The following is a 15,291-nucleotide window of genomic DNA, read 5'->3' as shown; positions in this document are numbered from 1 at the left end:
GCCAATACCAAGCTGTTTTCAGGACTATAGCTCTATAATAGAGCTTGAAGTCAGGTATGGTGATGCCTCCTGAAGTTCCTTTATTGTATAGGGATGTTTTGGCTATCCTGGGCCTTTTGTTTTTCCATATAAAGTTGATTAATGTTATTAATCTTAGAAACTATCTTATAGATAATTAAATGGATAAAGGATTATTGGGTATATTTAATTTAGAAAGTGTAAATAAAAGATTGATATTAAATTATATAGTATTTGAGTAGCTGCAGAATTGGTTAAGGAACTAGCATGTTACACTAAAATAGATTTATCTGTATGGTTAGTAAATTATGATATGGAGATCCAACTTCACACATTATAAACAAAATCAAATGAGAACCCAGCATAAATTAGATTTAATTCCCTTTAATTCATAAGTCTTAGAAATATTTTACTTGACAAATTTTGAGTCTTTCCTGGAAATCTCAAAAACAATTTCAGACTTCAAAAATCTATAAAGATGAGCAGGAAAATTATAATTCATAATTCTTTCTCACCACACACACACACACACACAGAGAGAGAGAGAGAGAGAGAGAGAGAGAGAGAGAGAGAGAGAGAGAGAGAACCTATATCCATTAGTAGAGATAATTTTCTTGAATCTCAATCTTAACTAAATGCCCATATTTTAGTTTTGGGAATTTAACGTTTGAACAAAGTAGATAATTGATTTATCTCTGATCACACAAACATATGAAGGATGAGTATTACACTAGTAGGTGGTTTTAATGTACATAACACTGTATTTTATTCAGCTGAATCTAAGAAAATACATAGGTCTCTGTAAGATGATTCAGACATTTGATCTCTCTTCTGGAGGAGGAGATTGAGAGGTTAGAACTGGTAGAGAATTGACTCTTCTAGTACAAACTTTTCAGGACAATATGGTTATTATGGCTATGCATGTATGATACTTTTTTCAAAATATAAACTTAAGATCAAAAAGTGGAAATTACTTAGAAATACCTCATTTCAGATGTTGAATGCCAAATTAATAAACTATGAATGGAACAAATATTCAAACCAAACTTTTATTGCTTTTTGTAAGTAGCCCTAGAAATTTGCAAAGTACCATTAAATGACATTTAATTAATTAAATATTCACAGTAGACTTATACTGTATCACAGTGATTTGTTTATTGGTATATATATACATTCACATTTTATTATGTTTTTGCATGTGAATATGTGCAGGTGTGAAGGCATATGTGTTTGTGCACATGTGTATGCATGCACAAAAAGGTCAAATGGCTATCTTTAGTGTCTTTATAATAATCTCTCATACATATATGAGGCAGGGTCTCACTGAACATAGAGTTCATTGATTCTGCTAGGCTTGCTAGCCAATGAGTTTCAGGGATCCATGTAATTCTATTCATACTCCCCTATGCTGGGGTTACAAATAAGCAATGCACCACTATGCCCAGTTTTGTGTGTGTGAGAGAGAGAGAGAGAGAGAGAGAGAGAGAGAGAGAGCATGCACATGTGCATGAGTACATGTGCATTCATGCATGCATATGCTGTATGCCACTTTGTGGGGGTGGTTACAATCATATGCACACTTGGAGACCAGAGGTGAACATCAAATACCATGCACTATCATCCTCTAGAGAATATGATTTTAACTGAAACTGGAGGCATGCTAGTGAACAGTAATCTCTAGCCATCATCCTGCCTCTACCTACCATAATGATGGTTTTATAGACATGTGTAACCACGTTCTGGGGATTTGAACTCTGGTCCTCGTGCTTGCACAGGAAGCTTTCATATCTTACTTACTTAGACAATAGGTTTTCTTTGGTTCTTGACATTACATAATTATTTCACTTAGGTCATGAATGTGACATAACATACCTACAGAAGAGCAGGACAGGAGGACTGTGAGACAACAGAGTACTAGCTAGTAGAACTTTATGTTACAGTTGGAAAAGAAACCTTAAGACTTCATAACTCATAAAACATTATCAACTGTACAAATTGACCAGCTAGTGATTTAATAGTCATACATTGTTTTATGTCCATCAAGAAAAGTTTAAGCAATCATTAGCTGGAACAATTTTGTCCTCAAATCAAGGTGGTAGTTTCAATTTTTAATTTCACCTAAGGGTGATCTGGACTCTGGATTCACTATGAAACTTAAATCTGAATCCTGCCTCCACAATTGTGGTTCACTGCTGTGACCTGTGGTTAGTCATGTTTTTTTAATATCCTGAGAATATGGTTGTATGCCACATTATTGGGTAAACACTGTGGCACTTCTCTTTAATAATTGAAACTACTTTTTTCTCTGCCTTTAATTAACAAGCACTGCTTGATTGGTAAGCAGGTTAATCATCAAATTTTTTAGGTGCTAATAAGTACCTAGCACTTGTCACCTTTTTATTACATGAGGATATCAGTAAGTTCTATATAATGACAAGTGCCATGAAAACCATTGAAATACTAATGAATCCCATAAACTAAATATTAATAACAAATTACCAATTGTAGTCTCTCAAAGTATAGTAAGTATGCAAGAGTGTCAATTGTTAATAGTGACTCAATGTACATTAGAATTCAGCAGTCCCATGTGTAACTCTTTAGTCATTGATCTTACAGATAGCAATTCTTGTACATAAGATACTCTTTAAAGGCAACCAAATTTCAATGTGGCCATCAACAGATCTTCAAGAACTATGTTACTCCATTACAAAGAAAGACATCAGCTGTCTTTACTGAGCACATAGCAGGCACTGTTTAAAGGACTGGAACATGACAGAAAAAACAAACCTGATCTTGTTTGTCAAACAAACTTTAGTAGAGTGGAATGATGGTAATGAAATAGCATAAGAGAAGAAGAAGATAGAGTTGGAGAGTCAGACAAGAGTCAGAGATCCATGGACAAACCAGTCTTTGCATAATTTCAGATGTTAAATTAATATTTCTGAGTAAAAGTAGTCCAGGAGTAACAGAATGATAGAAGACAAGGAGGAGGAAGACACTGGTTGCTACTAAGGTCAAAGACTATTTTACAAGCCTTCTAAGTGAAGGGAAAGATCAAACCTTGGGAATATCCTCAATGAGAGTATCTGTAGCTCAGGGAATAGCCAGAGCAGATATCTGAACTTAAGTGAATATTTGAAGCATCGCAAAAAGCAGATGGCTTCAATGTAAAGAAATATGGAGAGGGTGACAGCTGATGTCAAGCAAGAGAAAAAAAGCAGTATTGCTGGCCATAGTAAGGGTTCCATTTTTGGTTGTTTGGTTGGTTGGTTTTTTTTTTCTTTGCTTGTTTTCACTTTGTATCTAATCATTCAAAAAGGCTGCTGCAGTGCTTGCCTGAGAATGGATGGACATGGCCTAATTTATACTGAAATAGATAATATGTGGCTTCCATATGAAGAACAAATTTGCATAATTCAAATCCAGTAAAAGTGAGAGGAGACCATGAAGCTCTTGTGGTAGTTTATGCTAAACTCTGGAGATGGGACAGGATGGCAGTAGTGTGGTGTAGAGCAGCTATGTAGGTGCTGAACAGGAAGGAGCTTTCCTTCTGGGGTTATACTCTTAGGACACGTAACACATTCAGACAGGTCATAAAAAGTTCAGGTAAAAAAAGGCTCATGATTCTGAGTTAATGCTACCAATAAAGCACCTGTTAATGATATTTATATAAAAACAGTTTCCGATACAACAAAAAAGACATATACCATTAGAAAAACACTTTTTTTAAACAAGAAAAAATGAAGTTATTCTAAAATCTATTTAGAAAGCCAGATTGTCCAGTTGGTCCTATTGTCTCAGAGTGTGCCTTAAAATATTGGGGATCCAGAATTACCAAAATGATAACTTTGGATAAAATAACAGTATCTAAACTTGGCATATGTGAAGCAATTTAGTGTTACCATTGTGAGGTATGATTTGGCACGAAGTTACAACTGGGCTAGTGAGAATTCTGGCTACTGGTTATTTACCACTATCTCTAGACAAGTGACTTCTTCATACACACTGCTAGAGAAAAGAGTGCTCACTCTATCCCTGGATTTATATTACCTTGCTCTAGTTTTCTTTCCTCCTCCTATGAACCCTTTTCCACATATCCTTAGACAGATGTCCCTGACTTCAGCCTCTGGTGTAAATATATGTTGGTTGAGATGCTGATTATTCCATAAGCCTCTATATCATATTAGAGAGCACAGTGTTTGGACTGAAGTGAACCTTGTGCTCACCTGCAAGTTATGAGTACTGACATCCAGTGAGGTTCATTGGACTCATTAATATAAACCATTTGGTAAAGCTTCAGATTACATTATGTGTTTAGTAAAAGACAGTAATTAAAATTATAGCTTTACTTCCTGCAACATACTTTTATATATTGATATTTTCATAATAAAATATTTTAATAGCAAACTTATTTATATCTCCTTCATTGAAATTATTTTTTCATACACTATATTCTAATTATGGTTTCACCTCATCCAACTCCCCCCCAGTTTCTCTGTCGTAACCCCTCCCATCTGGATACACAAACTTTCTGTCCTTGGTTAGAAAACAAGCAAGCGTCTAAGGATTAATAACAAAGCAAAACAAAATAAAATAAGATAAAACAAATTGCAATGATACAAAATGAACAAACAGAAGATAATCAAGATTCAAAGAAAAAGTACAAGAAACACATATAGTTTCACACACACACAGACACACACACACACACACACACACACTGCTCTGTCACAACATTATGAGGCAAAAAAATCATCCAAAAATGCCATTGATTTCATTTTAAATAAGTCATCTACTGCTGGGCATTAGGTCTACCCTTAAAAGCGATTTGTCTCTCCTGTGAGAATACCTTGGACAAAACTAATTTTTCATTGAAAGTGGTTATCAATTGGAGATATTACCTGTGTTGGGGATGGGGGAAGTTTAAATCGCAGTTTTAATGTTCTCTTAGTAAACAACAGTCATTTAAGACATTTCAAAATATCTCCTCAAGATAATAGTCAAAATCTAAATACCATGCCAAGGCTTTCTATTTCCACTATTGTTTAGGAAGTAAACGTAAATAATATGATCCAGGAAGTTGTTTAAAGTGAGAATTTGAGTTTTCTATTAGCCAGTAATAACTGAAGGAGAGATTTAGATATTATCTACTTAAATGAACCATGGAGGTAATCATATTGGTTTATTCAGGACCTAAATTGAAATTCAATTATATAGTTGGCTTCTGTGATAAAGACTACTATGGCCAGATAATTGCTATATCTGTCTTTCTGTCTGCCTGTCTGTCTGTCTGTCTCTCTCCCTCTCTGCCCCTCCCTAGAGTTGAATGTTATTTGAGCTTGATGTTTGTACTTTTTATTTTTGTGCTTTTCAATTATTTTGACATGTTATTTATAAAATCTCATCTCACTAAAAATACTAGCTGTAAATCAAATCTGAATATCTACTTTTTAAATAGAACATACATAGATTTTTAATAACAGTATATTTTCCAACACAGTTTTTCGTAGTACTCTTTTCAAATAAAGAACTTTTTTTATTTGGTATACAAAAACTTTGATATTGGTGGTGAAATAGTGTTTTTATCATGCATTAATTTTTACTATGGCATTAATTCCTTTTATAAAGCCCTTATAAGACCATCATATTCAATGTTACACGTTATGTCAGTGGGGCTTCCTTTCATTTCATAGCTGGCCTAAGTCCTGCTGAGATTCAGCAATTATGGAAAGAAGTGACTGGAGTCCACAGTATGGAAGACAATGGCATTAAACATGGAGGGCTAGACCTCACAACTAACAATTCCTCCTCGACTACCTCCTCCAACTCTTCCAAAGCATCACCACCAATAACACATCATTCCATAGTGAATGGACAGTCTTCGGTTCTGAATGCAAGGCGGGACAGGTAAATCTCATCTACTGCACTCTCGGCTTACATCTGTATCTAATCTCCACCATTGGCAAAAGTAAAACAATAATTTATACTTGCAAAGAAAATGTATCTAGATCAAGTAAAAGAGAATTCATTATTGTTGACCTCTCATTGGTTTAAACTCTAAAAGAACTTCAGATGCCACCAGTACACTAGATACACTTGGGGAGCATGGCTAAATAAATTAATTCGTGCTTGAGTGTGCAGGGAATTATTGTATTGATATATTTTCAATAACAATTGAAATTATTGTGAATTAACTCAAGACTTATGAGAACATTTTACCTTTTTAAGCAAAAACAGTTTATAAATTCCAAATAATTAAAAGTGTTGCATATATACACATATATATTCCTTAATTCACATTTCAAACATGTACTTACAAATTAGAAACTAGCTGAACATTATATAATCCAGAAAAATTGATCATCAGAATTGCTTGATTATTGTTCTCATGTGATGGGATTAGTAAAAATATTTAAATGAATATATATTGATGATTTTTAAAATAAATTTAGATGACATTGCATGCAGGAAAATCATTTGACTATTTCCATTAGTATTACATGGTGTGAGATAACTTCCCAACTGAGTGTTTCATCTTAGTTGTGTTAAAACTGCCCTTCAAAAAGGAGCCTCCAGGTATTTTCTCCTGACTTAATTCTACTAGCTTAAGCACATCACTTACAAATCAAATCTTTTCAAATAACTCATGTAAAGTGTATGATCGAAAAAATTCTATAAATGAAAACTTGGTTTTAAAACCTGAAGATTTGGTGCAGAATTTCATAATGAGGTGGTTTACAGGCAGACTGTGCTGCTCCCAAAGGAACATGTAGATTGATGTTCCATCATGTAACAACATGTTTGCATAAATGCACCAAACACTTGGCCATAGATTCTTCCTAAACAAACGTAAGAGAAATTACATCACTGTTTAAAATAGAAGACCAAAGTATGGTAATGTTCCCAGCATTCATCTGAGCGCATGTGGGTTTTCATGTTAGTTTTTATTACTGAATGCAGGGACTCTGGATGCTTTCATGCTGTTGTTTTAATTGAGATTAATTTGATGATTATATACTTCAGAAATAGGTTAGTTTTTCTAGGATCTCTCTATCTGATATAATACCCACTTATTAAAGGCCTGCCGTAATTATGTAAGGATATTGCTAACAGATACTGTTCCAAAGCAGGGTTTTTCAAGTCAGCTGTAGCTACTAGGAAGATTTGTGTGTATGGTTTGCACAACGAGTATTCGTTTAAAAGATCCTAGTGTTCATATTGCTTTTTAAAGAATCATTTAAAAAACATTGTGATGATTTTTCATATGGCTTTCATTAAAATATATTTTCCCACTCCATAACGTAAGGTTATATATTTTTTTATTTAGAGGTAAAATGTTACAGTAAGGTCATATGGCAGGATTAGCATATGATATTATACAGTACTCTTAGTTTTTCATCCTTTATTAACAGTCATCTTTGGCTCTATTTCTACTCTAATTGGAACATCATCTAGCCTTGGCAGTTGAACTATTCAATAGAACGATTAAATTTTTCTCACTGCTCTGAGCTGAATTGACCTGTTTTGACCTGTTTGTCACTGATGGTACCCTGACAGGCGCTAGCAGCCTGCAACGATTATGGCTTTCTGAGATGAAGCTGACTTTGTGTTCTCTTGCTACAGCTCGTCACATGAGGAGACGGGGGCCTCCCACACTCTCTATGGCCATGGAGTTTGCAAGTGGCCAGGCTGTGAAAGCATATGTGAAGATTTTGGACAGTTTTTGAAGTAGGTTGTTTTTAACTTTTCATGGGGAAAGGGGAGCAGATTATGTGGGAATTCTGGTACACTGCAGTCTAATAGATACAACATGAAGGAAGGATGAAGAGATGGGCCCATCCTAGAACACACTGAATTTCTCAGTTTGTTTCAACAAGTGGATTGGCAAAGTCAGACTAAGATTGTTAATAGTTCATATTCATCTGTTTATGAAAGTATTTTGCAAATTAAGGTTTTCAATCAATGGAAATATGAGCCTGCTATAGTAGTGGGGTGGGTTTGTAAATGAACATTCTCTGAAAATTGAAATTTTTAATAATAGTTTCATGTAATATTTGAATAATCATAAAATATTTCTAAGTTAGTTAAAATAGACATATTTTGTATGTTTATTTACAGTAACATACTTTGTACTTTTCCTTTAAATGATGGTTTTCAAAAACGAAAATCAGTGATGTCTAACATTTGAAGAAAGAGCCACATTTCACTCACATTGTTACCTTTTGCCATTTATGATGGTGTGCTTGGAAAATAAATTATATAAAATCAAACCCTGAGCATCCTTTATAACTCCGCACAATATTTTAGTTTCAAAGCTTCTTTGAGGGTCTTTCTGCAAATGAGAACATCCCCTTTTCATGAATGATTTGTCTGCGTACAGTATTGGCTCAGAGAAGATATGAACAGAGAGCAGTAGACAGGTTTATGGAGATGAGTAACTTCACAGGCTGAGCCTCTTGTGTTGTCATGGTACAGCTAACAGGGTGAATGAACTGTTTCATGCTTCATCAACAATTAAGTTAATTAGCTCATTTGAAATTGCACTGCTTTGTCGCCAGGATGTTGGCAGAAACATCAAAAAGATGTGTTTACAAATGGTAGACTGACTGCAGAGTACAGAGCCAAAGCTCCCTGACAACAAGGCAAGCACTTGGTATCATAATACCTTTATAAATGATTACAGGAAGACTGCCATGAAGATTTTTTTTAACCTTTCATAGTTTCAGACCAATTAAGAGAAAATTTGCTTCACATATCACAACGGCTCTTTAGAAATGGACTCAAATGAAAATTTACACGTCTGTTACACCAGACCAACTGTGAGCTGCCATTTTGCTGGGTGTGAAATTTATTATACTATTTCCACCACAGAGGGTATTTAAAAATTGTTAAGTAGCCTTGTTGAAGTTTTCTACTACAAAATGGCCTGAAACAAAAAATCTAACAATGTAAATTATTTTAACAATAATTTCATAACTTTCATCTCTATCATTGCTGTTTATCATCTGCTATGATACGGGTTGTTCCTAAGATGACTGACGCTATGTTGTAGAAATGAAAACTGAATTTATAATACTATTCATATGTATTTTCTCGCTCTAAATATATTTTAATTAAAATGTGGCTCACCTTCTGAGGGAAAAGGCATACCTGTCCTTTAAGATATATGAAGACATTTTTCACACACCTCAAGTATTTCATTTTTATCACTAGCAAGTAAATGAAAGTGAACTCTGTTTTATCCTCCATGGTCTCTTTTCATATTTGCATGAGATTTTTTAATTGGAGAAATTACAATTAAGAAAACAATTTGTTTCAATTACATACCAACTTGGGTTTCCAAAAATTCACTTCTTTTCTACCCAATCACTTTTTAGGAATGACAGAACTAATGACAGTAGATTTTAAGTTATTACTTCTACCCTATTTTTAAAAGGATATGCTTTATATTCTCAAATTTTAAGATCTGTGATAAAATTGGTTCATAATTAATGACAGTATACTTCACTGAAGTGAATTATTTATTGTCTATTTCCTGTACTGTGTTGTCTTTTTCTTAAAGATATGTGAAAAATTTGAAGAGAAATAAAATGTGTTATTAATAAAATACTTCATTTATTCAAGAAAAAGTTCACTCAACATCATATATATGTACATATATACATATGTGTATGTATATGATACACACACACACACACACATATATATATATGTTCTCCCAGAAAGCACATGTTATTATTCTCAAGAATTTTATTTTATCTACACATTTAGTAACATGTAGGGTATACTTTTCTACTGAACAAAAAATGCAAGTTAATACAGATATTGGTGTAAAAATAGAAGAGAAGCAAAAATACAAGACAAAGTCCAATCTAACATCCTTCAGGAGAAAAATCATAACTTACTGGAAAGTGAGAATTGACAGAACTTAACCATTCTTTTTTTCTGACCATCAATTGAGGAACTCACAAGATCACTAAAAGCATTAATACTTCTTCTTCATTACTGTCTTATAAATGTCAAAGTGTAATCACATCTGACAAAACTTTAGTGTAGTTTGACTGCAGAACTAATTACCATCCCATTGCACCAAAGTCGGCTTGAATATAGATGTATTGACTTTCAAAGCCTAAGCCAAAAGGTTTAGAGTGCAGCATTCCGGTTAGCAGACAAGTGTTCTTGAACTTGCCTGCACAGGTGCCAGCAAACAAAACGCAGGAAGAGATGCAGCACCAGAAAAAAAAACTGTCCTTTACAAATGTAACAAATTAAAATTAGACAATGAGCATGAGTGAATGAAGATTGTTGGTGATTGGTGCTTTGAGAATTGATACTGTAGAATGAGAAGCAGAAAAAGCAGTGGTAACAGATTTATTTGTTTATTTAGTGGAAATTTGTTTTCTTTCTCTTGCAGCCAACTCCTCTGAAATTTATGTTCTTACTTAGAGTGTATTGTCTATTTCTTTGTCTTTCACTAGGCGGCATGGCTACAAAATTATGACCTCAAGACGGCATCCTTTGAACTTGTCAGAATGTTGTTTCTTTTGGTGACAGTGCCCATATCTTTCAAAACTAAGGCATCTCACGTAATCAGCTAAATGAATAGTGACAGCTAACATTTTGTATTTAAACTCCTGTCAGTGCTTAAACATAAAAAGCTTGATGCAAAATAAATCAACCCCCAGTGATGTGCGAGGGAAACATTTTGTTAAAACAGTCTCTGAGACAATTGGATTTACCCACATCCCCGATTTTAGCTTATAAAATGCTATAACTTTAAATGAATTTGAAAAATCTAGAGGTTAAAATTGAATTGCTAATCTGCAATGTATATAATTGAAGTTAACACATGCATCCATAACCATAAAAGCTTCGTTGAAGGGAATTGTGGGTTAAATAAATTGGAAGGATTTCCTCCCATACTTTCTGTCTTCCTGAAATGTTTGCTTAATTGTTTTTAGAAAGACTTCTTCTATTTATGCTTTTTTTCTGTAGTTCACACCACCTACCTAGCACACAGATTCAATGCAGTTCTCAAAGAACGTCAGTCGACCACATCATTTATTCCATTTTGAAAACAAAAATCAATATAGCTATAAAGTGACCCATAAATTAGAAGTGGCTCCCACGATGTTTGCTCAGTGCTGCCTTTCTGAAGGCCCCCTTTGCGTTTTTTCTTCACCTCTCTGTTTGAACTGCAGTCTCGGTAAGAGGCTCATTAGGGGACATTAGGGACTGGAGCTAACCAGAATTCCAGAGCTTGCTTTGCTCTTATTAATGCATAGTAGAGTAGAATGCATTTAAATATTTCATAGGCATTCAGTAATTTGTGTGTAATCGCCTTGTTAGCAGACCAGTAGAAGTAGAACAGGCCTGTGAAATGGTGTTAGTGATTGCATGGGTAATTTACAGACCTTTGCCACCAAAAAGCATTATTGTGGGCCAGTATGAAGCTGTGAAATAGAACTAGCAATAAGTAAAATAAGAAAGTTAATAAAGATTTTCTAACAAGCATCTTCTGGGATAACAATCCCACTTGGTCCTTTGTAAGAACCCATAATTTATGACATAGGCAATATATCAAATGCGTAAGATGGTATCAAGGAGGATTCATATGAAAAGGGTATTGGCAACATTAGTTCCAACTTCCTGCAAGGGACATGATTAAATGATTAATGAAATGTCCCTTTGCATATGCATTTTGAAACAGCAATTAGACACTGACTGCAAAAATCCACCGATCCTCTCATTTTTCAGTATTATCTCATTCTTGATTTATAAATCATAGAGAATTTTTGAACAGCAATATGTAGTACCTGAGATGGTTATAAAAACATAAAAGAGAATAATTTGAGCACAAAATAGTCATAAATACATAAATTCATAATTTAATGTTAATACTTAGCCTATTTATTTGGTCTTATTGCTTTGTATTTATATCCGACACTATTTCTGTACTTTGATTGGCATAATTAAGTAGGGGGAATGAATAGGCACCATTATTTTACATATCACTGGTAAACAATAGCGAGGAAAGGATAAGGGAGATGTGGCAGAGGTATGTATGTGTTTTTCAAGTTCTCAGTAATCCACTGGAGGCTGTTCTATAAATGATCATTGAAGGGCTGCAAGCTAGCCTATAATTACAGGAAAGAAAGTGGCAGCCGTGGCATTTCATAACTATGTGTCCTCGAAAAGTGCTTTGTGAGTTTGTCACCAATGATAATTTAGATAGAGGCTCATTACTGAACATCACAACACTTTAAAAACCTTTCGCCTTCATACAGGAGAATAAAGGACTATTTTAATGGCAAGGTTCTTTTGTGTTCCACTGAAAAATTCAATCAAGACAAAACCTCATTGACTATTATTGTAGTCTCCAGTCTCTATTCTAATAAAAGCTGCAGAGATAAATTGAATAGGTCTCTAAGACCCAAGTATATAATACAAACATCTTGTACTTTTTTAGTTCTATAAATATAATTATCACTAAGAAATAAACAAGTATAAAAATTATTTTTTAAAAAGTGGTTTCATGCAAAAGTATATGTTATACTGAATATACCTATTCAGGTAAAACTACATCATCTGTTTATCTTCTGTGCTCTATTTATATCCTAACCTTTATGTATAGCTTATTTAAAACATGCATCTTGTAGGCTGATTGCAGGATAAATTATGTGTGTATTCTCTAAGAGTTCATGGTGGAAGAAAAATATATCTCACACAAACACAACAATACCAAACCATAAGGATGCAACAGATTATTGTGCTAATACTGCTAGGATATTGCTCCATTGTTCACTAAACTTTGGGGGACAAAACCATGAAGAATATTTTTAATGATGTCTTGTTTATTAGAAATTAGTGACATTTTATGCCACTCACTAAACCTTGCCTTACTCTGACATTCTATGCTCTCTTCCCAGAGAGATTGAATGATTCCATCCCTCATTACAGCGAGGTTCCTAGCAGATTCTGCTGGAGCTGAGTCAGAGCAGACAGGAGAGGTGGGAAGGAACGCTTGTGTGCCCTGGGCACACAACTCCAGACTGACCTGATCCACCTCACTATTTTAGTCCACAGTTTATCATCAGCCAAGCCTGGCAATTATAGCAAGATGCATGGAGGTTTGTTGCTATAATCAGTGAGAAGGTGTTAAAACAAACTGGCCTAATTTATCAAAGTTGGGGTGGAAAGGAGCAAAGGTTTCTGATGTCTGAACCTAGACCTACCAGCAGATAATCCCACGTATTTACACATTAGTTATGAGTCACTGACACCTTAAATCTTCATAGTGCATTACATATGAACCTGTTCATTATTTTTCTGCTTAATTCACTTCAACAAGCATGAGTAAAAATGGGAACACCATGATTTCTTTAATTCAGTATGCTTAGAATTACAAGAAATGCTTCCAAACTGTCTTAAATAATACTGTAATATATAGAGGTAATTATATGAATTCTTAATTATGTGTTTTACACAATATACCTTTTCCCTTTCTGTGTTTCTTAAGTTGCTGTCTTCATTTACCCATTGGATAAGTGGACATACCAAAAGAAACTGAATTAATCTGAAAATTATTTTCATAATTTAGGAAGTCATCTAATAATATATTATAAATTACAGAGCAAACCTTATGGGATATTTCCATGTTTATTGAAAGTGCTGCTATGTTAGTATAGTTTTGGTCCAGTGAGATACCATGCATTGGAGACACTTGCAAGCCTTGTGTAAAATAGTAAGCACACATGTTAAGATTAGCGTAACATCATTAGAATGACCTCTTAAGCCATCCTTATGTATGTTAGAGATTTGTCCCAATTCGGACTCTTTACTTGAAGTATCAATACTATTATTCTGAAACTTCAATGCATTTTATGTATTAGTAACATAAAATTATCAGTAATTGTGGGTTTGGATGTTTCAATGGAAAAGTCCAACACCTTTATGTAATTCACACCACATCCTGGTGTTAGATGCTTCTCAAAAAAAAATCAACATACAAACAACAAACTTTTTAGTACAAATAAAATAGAAAATTGCCTATCACACACACACACACACACACACACACACACACGATACTCTTTTCAGAGAAAATGGGAAAAGTATATGAAATATATCATGTTTTCTGTATCTGCTCCGTAAGTGGATGGAGAAATGTTTCTGTAATAATACAAGCCTGGAGACAATGATGTTTTTAACTATTTGAAGAGCCTCTTTGTAGTACACAAGTAATTTTCACTGAACACTGAAGTACATTTACCTTCTTTGTGACCGCAAGGCATTCTGCTGTCCAACTTCAGAGGAATCTACATACTCGTCTAAGAGGTAGTACTTTTAAATCAACCACTAGGTATCACTCATTAGTCTGTGTTGTCTCTTGTGTTTCCCAGGCACCTTAACAACGAACATGCATTGGACGACCGAAGTACTGCCCAGTGTCGAGTACAAATGCAGGTGGTACAGCAGTTAGAAATACAGGTTGGTCATGTGATCACTTAATGTGCACTTTTCCTCCAAGTTCTGGTATGCTGCGTACTGAGCAAGTGGCTTCATCTTCCTGGCTGCATCATATTGTCTTAGAAACACTGTAATTGTTCAGATACCTGGAGTTTGAATTATTTTTAATAACATCAGTTAATAGCAGGTTAGATTGTTATACTTTGATGTTATTATCAATTGGACCTATATAAGTGTTAGGCCCTGTTGTATATATATTTGAATATTTCCAACCTGTTAAATCTATAGTTTTTCTATTGTAGACCTAGAACCAAATCTCATAAGATATGACATTGTTGCCCAAACAGATTTTTATACAAGCTAATCTGGGTTCCCCCTGCACTACAGGATTGTATATTATAACAAAAGATTCACTCTTATTAATAGTGTGAATGAACTACCCTGAAGAATAGCCTCATTTCTGTGTCTACTGCATTCAGAACTTAAGATGTTACAATACTTAATTTTCTGTTTGGCTAACATAATGTCAAAGAATGTATGTCACAGATGGTGTTATAGGTACTATATAAATGCTACTGAAGTCTTATTTTTCGAACTTAACATTAAAGCAGAGTTTAGCCAAATAATAAACCAAAATTGTAAAACTCGTCAGAATGCCATTTTGGCTCTCCAGTTTTCCTTTTGTTATGGTTTGCCACCCCATTAAGGCCTCTTCTCTTATGCCTTCCTAAAACTAACTCTTTGTTTTGTTTAATTAAACAGATTTTTATCCTCTTTCTTGTACTTTACATTGTTTCTAGCCTA

General features: G+C 34.2%; 1 protein-coding gene across 4 annotated transcripts in view; it reads left to right on the top strand.

Annotated features, from left to right (window-relative positions):
• Foxp2 (forkhead box P2) overlaps positions 1 to 15,291 on the top strand; it is a 517,858-nt gene that overhangs the window by 465,092 nt on the left and 37,475 nt on the right. For all 4 annotated transcript variants that reach the window (XM_021233497.2, XM_040728635.1, XM_040728636.1 and 1 more), the window contains 3 exons: positions 5,712 to 5,925; positions 7,642 to 7,746; positions 14,421 to 14,508. In XM_021233497.2, coding sequence (XP_021089156.2) covers positions 5,712 to 5,925; positions 7,642 to 7,746; positions 14,421 to 14,508 — 407 coding nt within the window. The remainder of the gene's footprint in view (positions 1 to 5,711; positions 5,926 to 7,641; positions 7,747 to 14,420; positions 14,509 to 15,291) is intronic.

The sequence above is a fragment of the Mesocricetus auratus genome, unplaced genomic scaffold, assembly GCF_017639785.1.
Source record: "Mesocricetus auratus isolate SY011 unplaced genomic scaffold, BCM_Maur_2.0 Super-Scaffold_100019, whole genome shotgun sequence".
Classification (NCBI taxonomy): Eukaryota; Metazoa; Chordata; class Mammalia; order Rodentia; family Cricetidae; genus Mesocricetus; species Mesocricetus auratus.
Note: the sequence above shows the minus strand (reverse complement) of the source record. Positions and strands in the feature narration are given on the sequence as shown.